The sequence below is a fragment of the Nicotiana tabacum genome, chromosome 11 (assembly GCF_000715075.1).
Source record: "Nicotiana tabacum cultivar K326 chromosome 11, ASM71507v2, whole genome shotgun sequence".
Classification (NCBI taxonomy): domain Eukaryota; kingdom Viridiplantae; phylum Streptophyta; class Magnoliopsida; order Solanales; family Solanaceae; genus Nicotiana; species Nicotiana tabacum.
In genome coordinates this window covers 13,280,777-13,292,491 of record NC_134090.1, presented here as the reverse complement: position 1 = coordinate 13,292,491, position 11,715 = coordinate 13,280,777, and the positions used below count along the sequence as shown (strand labels likewise).

General features: G+C 36.5%; 1 protein-coding gene across 1 annotated transcript; it reads left to right on the top strand.

Moving 5' to 3' along the window:
• Window positions 1-359: 359 nt before the first annotated feature.
• LOC107802922 (endoribonuclease Dicer homolog 2) lies at window positions 360-11,190 on the top strand. The gene is made up of 23 exons (XM_016626501.2): window positions 360-571; window positions 1,124-1,204; window positions 1,321-1,498; window positions 1,751-1,864; window positions 2,619-2,753; window positions 3,301-3,385; window positions 3,497-3,558; window positions 3,892-4,032; window positions 4,379-4,507; window positions 4,592-4,721; window positions 4,834-4,933; window positions 5,504-5,699; window positions 5,781-5,941; window positions 6,213-6,431; window positions 6,534-6,763; window positions 6,838-7,109; window positions 7,195-7,628; window positions 7,718-7,821; window positions 7,933-8,129; window positions 8,296-8,505; window positions 8,963-9,373; window positions 9,938-10,216; window positions 10,645-11,190. The coding sequence occupies exons 2-23, from the start codon at window positions 1,134-1,136 to the stop codon at window positions 10,993-10,995; spliced, it is 4,209 nt and encodes a 1,402-aa protein (XP_016481987.1). The 5' UTR covers window positions 360-571; window positions 1,124-1,133; the 3' UTR covers window positions 10,996-11,190.
• The last annotated feature ends 525 nt before the right edge of the window (window positions 11,191-11,715 follow it).

Genomic DNA, 11,715 nt, shown 5'->3' with positions numbered 1-11,715 from the left:
ATCAGCGTTATTCCTATTTCCTCGTAACAGTGACGAGAAACAGAATTCCGTATTAAGGTGGTCCATTTTCTTAATACAAAATGACTAAATTACCCTTACATTATCAAATTTCGTTCCGTAGATCAAGAAATTCTATTGTCATTAAACAGATTCTTAAGGGTCAATAATGAAATAAAAAACAAATGAATATACTGAGTGCTTTTCTCTTTAGAGGAATTTAAACAGAACAGTATTAAAGGAGTTCTGATTTATATTCCTTCAAATTGGATTTCCTATATTTAATAGGTCAAAAAGATTCTGTCTTTTCATCTGGGGTTGTTTTGTATTGATCATAAATTGTACTATCATTGCTTTTTCCCTGGGGTGGGTGGGTGGGTGGTGGTGGTGTTGCAGAGTTACTCTGATTAAGGGGTGGTGGGTGGTGGGGTGGGGGAGAGTATTTTTCCTTTCCATAGAAGCTAAAAACCTCTACATATAGTTCCCTTGTATCTCTCTTACTTTTTCTTCTTCACTAAACACTCAAAACTGTTTGAAATATTTTATTCACAATCCTGCAATTCAACTCTAGCCAGTGAGTTTTCTTAACTATTTATGTGTGTTTTTCTTCATAAAATCACTCTTTTATGCATTTTATTCAACTGGGTGTTTTTCATTCAGATTACTCTTTTATGCATATGTGATTTACTTGTGATGTCTTTTTTTTTTTTTAGAGGGGTGGTGGTGGTGGTGGTTATTGGTATTCTTTTCTTGATTTTTGGTTTTTCCTTGTGTTTTTTAAAAAATGGTAAAAAGGGTATGCAGGAGTTTTGTGGTTTTTTTAATGTATGATCACCTGATTGTCATTTCCTTTAGGAGTTTTACTGTTTCATCATTGTTACTCATAGAGTTTTCTTGGATTTTTTATGAAGTGGGTGTTTCCATGGTGTTAAATCTTTAATTATTTGTGCCTTGTGAAATCCTTGGTTTTTCTTAGTGTTTGCTTAAAATGGTAAAAAGGGTATGTAAGATAAATAGGCTGCTATTATGTATGATCAACTGGTTGTCATTTTCTTGTAGATTTTTCTGTTTCATCTTTGTTACTTGGTTGGTGTCCTTATGTTTATTTGGTCTGATGTTAATGTAGATAACTATCAATGGAGCCAGCTGAAGTTACAGTCTCTGAAAACCAACAGCTCTGCCCTGACTCTCTGCCTTTTGCAAGAAGGTTGGCATTTTACATTTATTTTCTCTTTTAATGTATCATGGAGTTGGAAAAAATAAATAGAAAAGGAAGGAACCTTTGTAATATGTGTGTTTTTTATGTATGATTTTGTTATGTAGTTATCAGTTAGAGGCATTGGAGACGGCATTAAAGCGGAACACTATTGTTTATTTGGAGACTGGTTCTGGAAAGACCCTTATTGCTATTATGCTTTTGAGAAGCTATGCTTATCTTCTTCGAAAGCCTTCTCCATACATAGCTGTTTTCTTGGTCCCGACGGTTGTTCTGGTGGCTCAGGTACTACTCCTAGCTTAATCTAGTCCTTAAACTTCATGATCTTACTGTGTATATTTTTCACTTCTGGCTATAGTTTGTGGAACTCTTTTATTGAGCATTAGTTTTACGGTTTTACCACATTTTGTGACTTGTGATATTGTTTGAGGAGTACCCCTTTAGTTTGTGTTTTTTCTAAGGGCCTTGGTTTTAGGTGCATTACTGTCTATTTGACTTGTCCTAATTTTGTTGATCTTGCGATTGATAATTACAAAGCAAGGAGATGCTCTCATCATGCATACCGACTTGAAAGTGGGCAAGTATTGGGGAGAAATGGGTGTCGATTATTGGGATGCTGCTACATGGCAAAAACAGGTGGACGATCATGAGGTATGCGTGAACTATATTTTAGCTTTAGTGATATATTATTAACACTTGCTTGAGTAGACATGCACTTCCATTTAGTCAAAAGGTCCGACCAACCCTAGAAGCTCCTTTGAGATATCTCAATATCCACTTGACAGCTTCCCAATGCCTCTTTCCTGGGCTGGACATGTATCTACTTACCACACTTACAGATTGAGCAATATCTGGACGTGTGCATACCATAGCATACATAATGCTACCAACTGCACTGGCATAAGGAATCTTTGACATATGCTCCACCTCATCCTCGGACTGAGGCATTTGTAACTCTGAAAGTTTAAAATGAGGAGCTAATGGTGTACTTACAGGCTTGCACGTATGCATATTGAATCTCTTGAGAACCCTTTCAATATACCTCTTCTGAGAAAGATGTACAACACCGTCTTCTCTTGAAATCTCCATACCAAGGATTTTCTTTGCAATTCCTAAATCCTTCATGTCAACTTCGGTAATGGAATCCTTAAAATTTTTCCTGCCGGCAAAACAAATGGCTATGGAGTATAAGCAATAGCTTCTCTCCGAGGGAATTCGCAAACAAAGCTGCTGTTTTTTTGCCTTACAATCCTTTTTGTTTTGGCATGGCTCTCGGCAAATATTTTAGATTTGAGTTTCAGAATATACATGCTAGGACTTAAGTTGTATATATATAACTTGGATGTCCTTATCAAAAAATATATACCTGGATGCTTGATAAGTAATTATCATTTCTGTCTTTCAGGTCCTCGTAATGACACCCGCAATACTACTTGCTGCTTTGAGGCATAGTTTCTTAAAAATTGAAATGATCAAAGTTCTAATATTTGATGAATGTCACAATGCAAGAGGCAAACACCCTTATGCCTGCATAATGAAGGTATATTTTTTGTACTCATCTTCTATCGGTATCATGCTGGACCTTAATTTTTGTGCTCGTCTTAGGGAGAGTGCCCTACTTACATCATAAAGAAGAAAGAATGGAGCAAAATGTTATCAACAACATTGGATTTCTGTCTCAATGGATATTGACTACTATTGTATACTTACCACCACTTCTTCAACAGTATTTTATTTCAGTACTTCCTGTCTCTTGAGTGTGTGTTGCATGTCACATACCACCTGTAAAAAGATAGATAAAAAAAGAGATTTGAGAGAATACAGGAATTAGATAAAAAAGAGATTTGAGAGAATATGGGAATACATGTCTTATGGCTGAATTCTTTTATAGGCACAGTAGACAGTGTGTACATTTACCCGATGTGGCACTCTAATGCTCACATCATTGCTTTTGTACGTATGTGATTTAAGTCTAACTAGTCCAACAATCTTACCGCACCTTAGAAAAGACCCACTATAATCCTGCTTGAGCATGACTTATTATGGTGCTTGAACAATTTTCGTCAAAGAATTGATTTTAATTTCAGGAATTTTATCATCGTCAATTCACCCTTGAAAGCGCACAACTTCCAAGAATATTCGGAATGACTGCTTCCCCTATAAAGACTAAAGGTTACTGACATTTAATTTTATCATCATCAATTAACCCTTTGAGATGCTTTTACATCACACTCTTAGCAAACTGTCTTTCTGTGGATTGTCATAGTCATACTTTTATTGCAGGTTCTAGCGCGGAATTTACTTGGGAAATGATTCGTGACCTCGAGAATCTTATGCATTCCAAGGTTCTCTCTAAATCTTCTCCTTTTATCCATTCACGTCATGCAATATGGTCTTAAATGTAGTTCAAAGGATAGAAGCATGTTATTTTCTTTTTTAAAGAAGTTTTTTTGGTGATGGCATCAACATGATTTTTGCAAATGTATCTTTCTGTAATTTGTGTTTATTACCGGACTGTGGAAGCATTAAACTTTTTGCTTCTGATGCTTGTCGTCAGTACATCGCTGAGCATTGCACTTATTTTTTGGGTAGCATGTCTTTTTAATGTATGCAAGTAGACAGACACAAGTAGATATATATTTAGTTCGTCTGATTGTGATCTGCCTTTGCAAATGAAGGTATACACATGTGTCAGTGAATCTGTTTTGGCAGAGTATATCCCATTCTCAACTCCGAAGCTGAAGATATATCAACATGTGGATATTCCGTGCACATTGTTTGTTAGTTTAGTTTCTGACCTGATAAAGTTGAAAGACAAGGTAAGCATCAATTCTTCAGCCAATGGATTATGCCTTTCTATTAATAGAATGTTCATACATACCTTTCGTCTTTCTCTCTGGATTTACTCCCCTTTATATCATATATTTTTCCCCCTTGGAACTTATATACAGTGTCATTTATCATTCAGTTTATTTTGGCTCTTCCTTTCTCTATATAGTAGTTGTGTGCGAGCGGAAAATGGGTAGTGCACTGAGAAAATAATGGAACTTAGAACTAAACCTTAATCTATTCTTGTAATGATTAAACAATCATGTTGGCTTGTTCAACATATGGGGTCTACATTTTTGCTCTTTCAATTCTGGTTGTGTTTTCTTATCATTGCAGTATGAAGATTTGATTTCAAAGTCAAGCCTATCTGATTTAAGTGCTGGTTCTGCAAGAAAAAGATTGTCAAAACTATATTCGTCCTTCATATTTTGTTTGAGTGAGCTGGGTGTTTGGCTGACTTTCAAGGTAAATAAGTTCCTTGTTTGTGCATAAAAAAATTAATCAGTTTGGCCTTGATCATTTTCCTAACATGAATTCGTTTTGAATCAGGCAGCCGAGTTCTTGTCCTCTGAAGAAACCGACTTCTTTTCATGGGGAGAATTAGATGTTTGTGCTCAAACGATTGTTAGAAATTTCAGTTTGGGTGCATCTAAGGTTTTCTCGGCTCGCATACCATCTGGTATCATAATTAGCAACATCCATTTTCTTATCCTGAGCTGCAAATATGTTTTTTTGACTTCTTTCTTGTTTTTTCGTGCTCTCTCTCTCTCTCTCTCTCTCTCTCTACATAGGTTCACATTGGTCACTTGGTGGTGATATTCATGCAAATGTTGATGCTGGATATTTGACATCCAAAGTTAATAGTCTTATAGAGTCTCTTCTTGAGTACAGGTAAGAGGTCTGACTATTAACTCTATTTGTTAAAAGCATCAATGCCAATTCAAGCTATTGGATGTTCCATAGAATAAATGGAAAAAAAAGTTGTCCGATAGATTTCTTAGGATTTGTGGCAACGAGAGAATGACATGCAATTTTGTGTTGACGGATTTAAATATTTTGGAAGCACAAGATGAGTGCTAAAAAATTTCAATTCTTGAGTCATTGAACTCGCAAGCCATCTAACTGTAATGGAGGGAGCATTATGCTGCCTAAGTGACTCCCTTACATGACTGTGTACTTTCATCTATGCTTTTGAAATAACATTACACATGGTAGTTTACCAATGGTTTACGCTATTCCTTTTAATGATCACATTTTAATGTTAAAACTGTAATCCTGTGCTTCTTGTCTCATCTTATCTTGATTAAATGTGATGCTGGAGTCTATCACTCTATTTGCTCCTTGATTTTGCGATATGTCTTAAATAATGTAGTTCTTGTGGGGAAATAGGATTTTCTATTTAGTGATTCACTGGCTGACATCTTTTTTTTTGTTGATGACATTTTTTTACCAATCCAATAGAGACCTGAAGGATTTGAGATGCATCATATTTGTTGAGAGAATCATTACAGCTATTGTTCTTCGGTCTTTGTTAAATGAGTTGCTTCCGGAATTAAGTGGTTGGAAAACTGAGTACACAGCAGGACATAGTTCTATGCTGCAGTCACAGAGTAGAAATGTTCAAAATAAAATTGTTGAAGAATTTCGCAAGGGTGTGGTAAGTCCAGTTTTATTTTTCCCTACTTTTGTAGATGATTTCTGAAGATTGAAAGTCTCATTTCCATGCAAAATGCTGCAGGTCAACATTATTGTAGCGACTTCTATTCTTGAAGAGGGCTTGGATGTTCAAAGTTGCAACCTTGTCATTCGATTTGATCCCTCAGCAACCGTTTGTAGCTTTATACAGTCTCGTGGTCGAGCTCGAAAGCAGAACTCACACTTTATTCTGATGGTTGGGAGGTATGCTTTTCCATCCATTCCCTCCTCACAAATACAAATACTATCACTTGGATATAATTGATATATGAATGTTTTAAAGGGTTCTGTCATTATTGTTTTTGGTGTATTTTTCACTTAAAACATTCTATTTATGCTCTTGTCGATTGTGCACATATTGAAAAGATTAAATCTGCTTCAGCTCTTGATTTTGTGCAATCATTATTGATAAAATTTGGAAGATTTAATTATAACAACGGACTGATTATCCTTCTATTTCTGGCTTAATTCCTAGCGGGGATGCATCAACTCTTACTCGCATGCAAAATTATATGCAAAGTGGGGAGATCATGCGGCAAGAATCATTACGCCATGCTTCTATTCCGTGTTCACCTCTTGATGATGAATTGCAAAATGAATTGCACTATAAAGTTGAAACAACTGGAGCAGTTGTCACCCTCAGTTCTAGCGTGTCATTGTTATACTTCTATTGCTCAAGGCTATCTTCGGATGGGTTTGTACTGCATAATCCTTGCCACGTTCTAATGATTTGGTATCTTTGAGTACTTCAGGCATTAAATGTTGCATTACTGACCGCCGTTCAATGTGATTGTAGGTACTATAAACCCAGTCCTAGGTTTGTTATTGAGAAGGAAACAGAAACCTGCACCCTACATCTTCCCAAAAACTGCCCACTGCAAAAAGTTATTAGTGTGAAAGGGAATACCAAAATATTGAAGCAACTTGCTTGCCTCGAAGCTTGTAAAGAACTTCATCGTGAGGGTGCCTTGACCGACAATCTTGTTCCTGATATCGTGGAGGAAGAAGCCATCATCAAAGAATTGGGTAATTCTCACTTTTGGTTATAGGTTGTTTTTTGGACTAAAGTTACTTGCCTTCTAACCCATTATATTTTGCAGGATGTCAAATCTCTACCGATGAAGAATCAAAGTACTTTCCACCAGAATTGGTTAGTCATTGTGCCAATGATACGGAAACAGTGTACTACTGCTACGTAGTTGATTTGCAACATGACTCTTACAGCAGTTACCAGCTTCGTGGGATAGTACTTGCTGTTAGGACAAGGCTCAAGTTTGACGATGAAAGACTGACTTTTGACTTGGATGTTGATAAGGGAAGCTTGCTAGTTCAAGTAAATTATAGTGGAGTTGTTAGACTTACTTCTGAAGAGGTGACTATAATTTTTATGACTTTTATCCTCTCTTTACTTGTCACCTGTAAAAAAGTAGGTAATACTTTTTATATTCTCTCTCCAGATTTTACGATGTCAGAGGTTTCAAGTCAGTCTATTCAGAATTCTTCTTGACCGCGATCTGAGTAAACTGCAGGACGCTTTGGCTGCAGTTCAACTGCCTGTTGGTTCTGCAGTTTCTGATTATCTTTTGCTTCCATCTTTGGGTTCAACTCAAAACCCTCAAATAAATTGGGAATGTGTGAATTCTGTGCTATTTCCTTCTCTAGTTCTTGGGGATAAGCATATTGATTGTTGTTCTACGCAAGGTTGCAAACGCAGTGTGAACACCAAAACTGGGGTGGTATGCAGCTGCATGTTGGAGAACTCATTGGTCTGTACGCCTCATAATGGCTATTTGTACTGCGTTACCGGTTTCTTGGATAATTTGGATTGCAACTCATTGCTGGAACAGAGAACTGGAGAATCCGTTACCTACAAAGAATACTACAAAAAGCGGTTTGTACAATTAACTACTAATTCCTTGGTGCAGCTTTTCCTTATATCAATGTTTGGTTTCAAAATATTAAGTAAGGTGCGGTTTACAGGCATGGGATCAACTTATGCTTTGAAGGAGAACCACTTCTTAGGGGGAAACGCATTTTCAAAGTACACAATTACCTTCAAAGATGTAGAAGTCAGAAGGCTAAAGGTTGATCAAATGGCTCTCCTTCTGTTATAATGCAGAACTCAGAACTTAGTTTCACTGTTTAATGGAAAATCACTATTCTTTTTTATTTGACCTCCTTGTCCGCCTTTGCAGATTCAACTGATTCATCTGTTGAATTGCCTCCTGAACTTTGTTCCATCATCATGTCACCTGTCTCTATTTCTACCCTTTATACCTATTCATATCTTCCTTCGGTCATGCATCGGGTTGAGTCCTTGATTATGGCTTCAAACTTGAAAAGGATGCACTCAGATCAGTGCACTCAAAACATTTTTATTCCAACTGCTAAGGTATGTGCTGCATTTATCTCATCACAGATTTAGCTCCATTTTATTCAGTCTTCTTAAGCTCTGAGCTTTACACATACTCTAGGGATTGAGTTTCCATCAGTAGACTAGCTTTTTCTCGACTTCCTTGTGTTTTAGCTGATTTGTGGTCCTTGCTTGGTTATTTTAGGTTCTGGAAGCAATTACAACAAAGAAATGCGTCGAGAAGTTTCATTTGGAATCACTTGAGACACTTGGAGACTCTTTTCTCAAATATGCTGCGAGTATACAGCTGTTCAAGACTTATGAAAATCATCACGAGGGTCTACTCACTGTGAAGAAAAACAAAATTATTTCCAATGCTGCATTGTGCAAGCTTGGATGTGCTCGTAAAATACCGGTAGGTATTCCTTGGTGATAATTTAGTTGGGTTTTCGTTAGGAGTTTGGATAGCATAAACTCCATGTCTATATGAATCTTTGCTGACTTATATGCACGTGCACTTTAATTAAAGACCTTTGTTGACCTAAAGGTTGCCAACTATCACGTATGAACATTCTTTACTACTGTCCCTCGCCCACACAACTAAGTCTAGTGTTTGTTATAATGTTAATTAGTAGTTCTTGGCCATTGCTGTTACCTATGTTTGTAAAAAATGTCTACTTTGTCAGTGCATCAATTGGAGTATGTTTGTCGTAGGACATGTCAATTTTGACAGACTGTTTTTGGACCTTTGAATAAGTAAATATGCCCGAGTATTCTTAAAGATTTCCTATAGTCGAGTTTTAACATTTTATTTATTTAACACTTCTGGATTGCTTGATGTGTGCTATCCCAATAAATACCTTTCTTTACAGGGATTCATTCGTAATGAACCATTCGATCTTAAAGGGTGGCTCATTCCTGGTGATAATTCCCAAGTTCACAATTTCGATGAAGAAGTGCTGATGCCTTCAGTAAAAATGTATAGTAGGGGAAGGCAGAAGATGAAAAGTAAGAGGGTAGCTGATGTTGTTGAGGCACTGATAGGTGCCTTCCTCAGCTCAGGCGGGGAAGTAGCGGCTTTGTCATTTATGAAATGGCTTGGGATCGGCATTGATTTTGTAGATGCACCTTCGCCGAGGCACTTCCCTATGAATGCTGAGAAGCTAGTTAATGTCAGATACTTGGAATCACTGCTACATTACAAGTTCCATGATCCTTCTCTGCTTGTAGAGGCTCTAACTCACGGATCTTACATGCTACCTGAGATTCCACGATGCTATCAGGTTAGTCTCGTAAATAACTATTATCCATCTTGATGTTGATTGCATTTCTGCGTCTCGTGGTTGCTCTATCATTGAATCTTTAAATAGTTGGATCTATGTCTTGTGAACCTGAACATTTCATTGACCTAAGCGGCTCGATAGTACTTAATGATTCTTCATAAAACTTCTAGTGACAAAGGAAAAAAGTGCACTGTTTCATTCTTTCAAGCTAATTTTTCATGGTTTTATTTGGAATGCTGGCTTGCCTTCGGGGAATCTTATTCTAAGTTCAGATTCCCTTTTCCTGTTCTGTTTTAAGGTTAAAGTTCTTACAATCACATGTGATGTCCCATTAGCTCAGAATAAGTATCCTAAACAGATGCAGTACTTCGGATGTCGTTTCCAGTTGACTTCTAGTCTTCCATTAGCAATCTTGTTTACTTATTGTTATATGAACAATGAAAAGTCAATTATGATGTTTCCTAAATAAAGGGTTATTAATGAAAGAAATCATTTTCTTCCATTGGTATTTGTACATTTTTACCTTTCTTGATTCAACTGCTGATGATTTACCTGGCTATGCAGCGATTGGAATTTCTTGGAGATGCAGTGCTAGATTATGCTGTTACAGCGCATCTGTATTTCAAATATCCGGGACTGTCTCCAGGACTCATTACTGATTTGAGGTCTGCCTCCGTAAATAATGAATGCTACGCTCAAGCTGCTGTTAGGGCTGGCCTACACAAGCACATTCTTCATGCTTCACAGGATCTGCAGAGACAGATAGTTAATACTGTTCTGAATTTTGAGAAACTGGATCCGGTGTCCACTTTCGGATGGGAGTCCGAAACTACTTTTCCAAAGGTATTGCATACTTGCCTCATAGTTAGAAATAACACTTTATCTGAAAACCATAAATTTTAGAAACGGAAGGAAAAAATTGACGGAAGCAACTTAAGATCAATGTGGATTAATACTACTCCCTCCGTCCCAATTTATGTGGCACAATTTGAGTGGACACAAAGTTTAAGAAAGGAAGAATTTTGAAATATGTGGTCTAAATTCTAAGACAAACCTTAGACATTGGTGTGGCAGTAAAGCATCTCATTAACGGTAAAAAGAAAATTTTAAAAGTTAAATTGTTTCTACTTATAGAAAGGTGACATTCCTTTCTTGGACATACTAAAAAGGAAAGTGTATCACATAAATTGGGACAGATAGAGTATCCAATAATCTAATTTGATTTTCTATTTTAGGTTTATTAACTTGTTTGCTTTTCTGGTTCGATGTAGGTGCTTGGAGATGTTATTGAGTCTCTTGCCGGGGCGATCTTTGTTGATTCTGGCTTCAACAAAGATATTGTGTTTCAGAGCGTACGAACACTTCTGGAACCGTTGATTACACCGGATACAGTAAAGCTCCATCCAGTCAGAGAGTTGAGTGAACTATGTGACCAGAAAGGTTATATAAAGAAGAAGAATGTTGTCTCACGTGTGAATGGCGTGGCGTATATTACAGTAGAGGTTGAAGCTGACGGTGTTAGTCACAAGTTCACGTGCTCGGAACGAGACAAAAAAATGGCCGAGAAGGTGGCCTGCAAAAATGTACTCAAATTGCTGAAGGAATGTGCATCTGATGCTTAGCTTTAGTTGCTTTTCTGCAACTTCAGGTTACAAAATTTTCATATGTTTTGGTTTCTGCCCTTATTGTGTGTTCCTTTCGTACTGTGCACTTATTTCAAGTGCGATGTTTGTTTTGATTGTCATTTAAAATTTATTGCGATGTATTATTTGGTTTCATTGTTATGTGACAATAAAGATGCTCATTTTATGAACAAATTTGGTGTTGTGGGGTACCTATGTTATTTCTTTGTCTCATGTTGCCTTATTATTTGATGATCTATTTTTATCCTTAAACAAGTTCTTTTTAACTCTATCCTTCAGCTTGTTTGGATGGTTGTTATGTATAGTTTCATAATGTATCGTATAATATTGTATTGTATTGTACTATATTATTTTGATATATACAAGAATAGATTATATTGTTTGTCGTCGTTTTATGATGTCATGCGCCAGCAATATGCAGAGGATAAAATGTGATTATTTAGTAATAAGAAAGGGCAAGATGAGAGAAAAAAAATGTAACAATGTGACCACACTAAATTTGTCCGTGATAGTTTTCGTTGTATTGTAACATTTGATTTAACGATACAATATAATAAAATTTAACAATCAAAATAAATATTAAATTTAAATTAACACTACGATATAATATAATAGGTAACAATCATCTAAACAAGGTGTTACCTAGTTGAATTAAATTCATGGCTAAACCGTTTGTTAGGGTATTTGAGTCTGCTGCAT

What these genes read in the sequence shown, in the direction of transcription:
- LOC107802922 (XM_016626501.2), top strand. Translation starts at nt 1,134, where the DNA reads ATGGAGCCAGCTGAAGTTACAGTCTCTGAAAACCAACAGCTCTGCCCT. An exon ending in TTTATTCTGATGGTTGGGAG is followed by an intron (nt 5,942 to 6,212) that starts GTATGCTTTTCC and finishes CTTAATTCCTAG; the next exon opens with CGGGGATGCATCAACTCTTA. An exon ending in TTTTTATTCCAACTGCTAAG is followed by an intron (nt 8,130 to 8,295) that starts GTATGTGCTGCA and finishes TGGTTATTTTAG; the next exon opens with GTTCTGGAAGCAATTACAAC.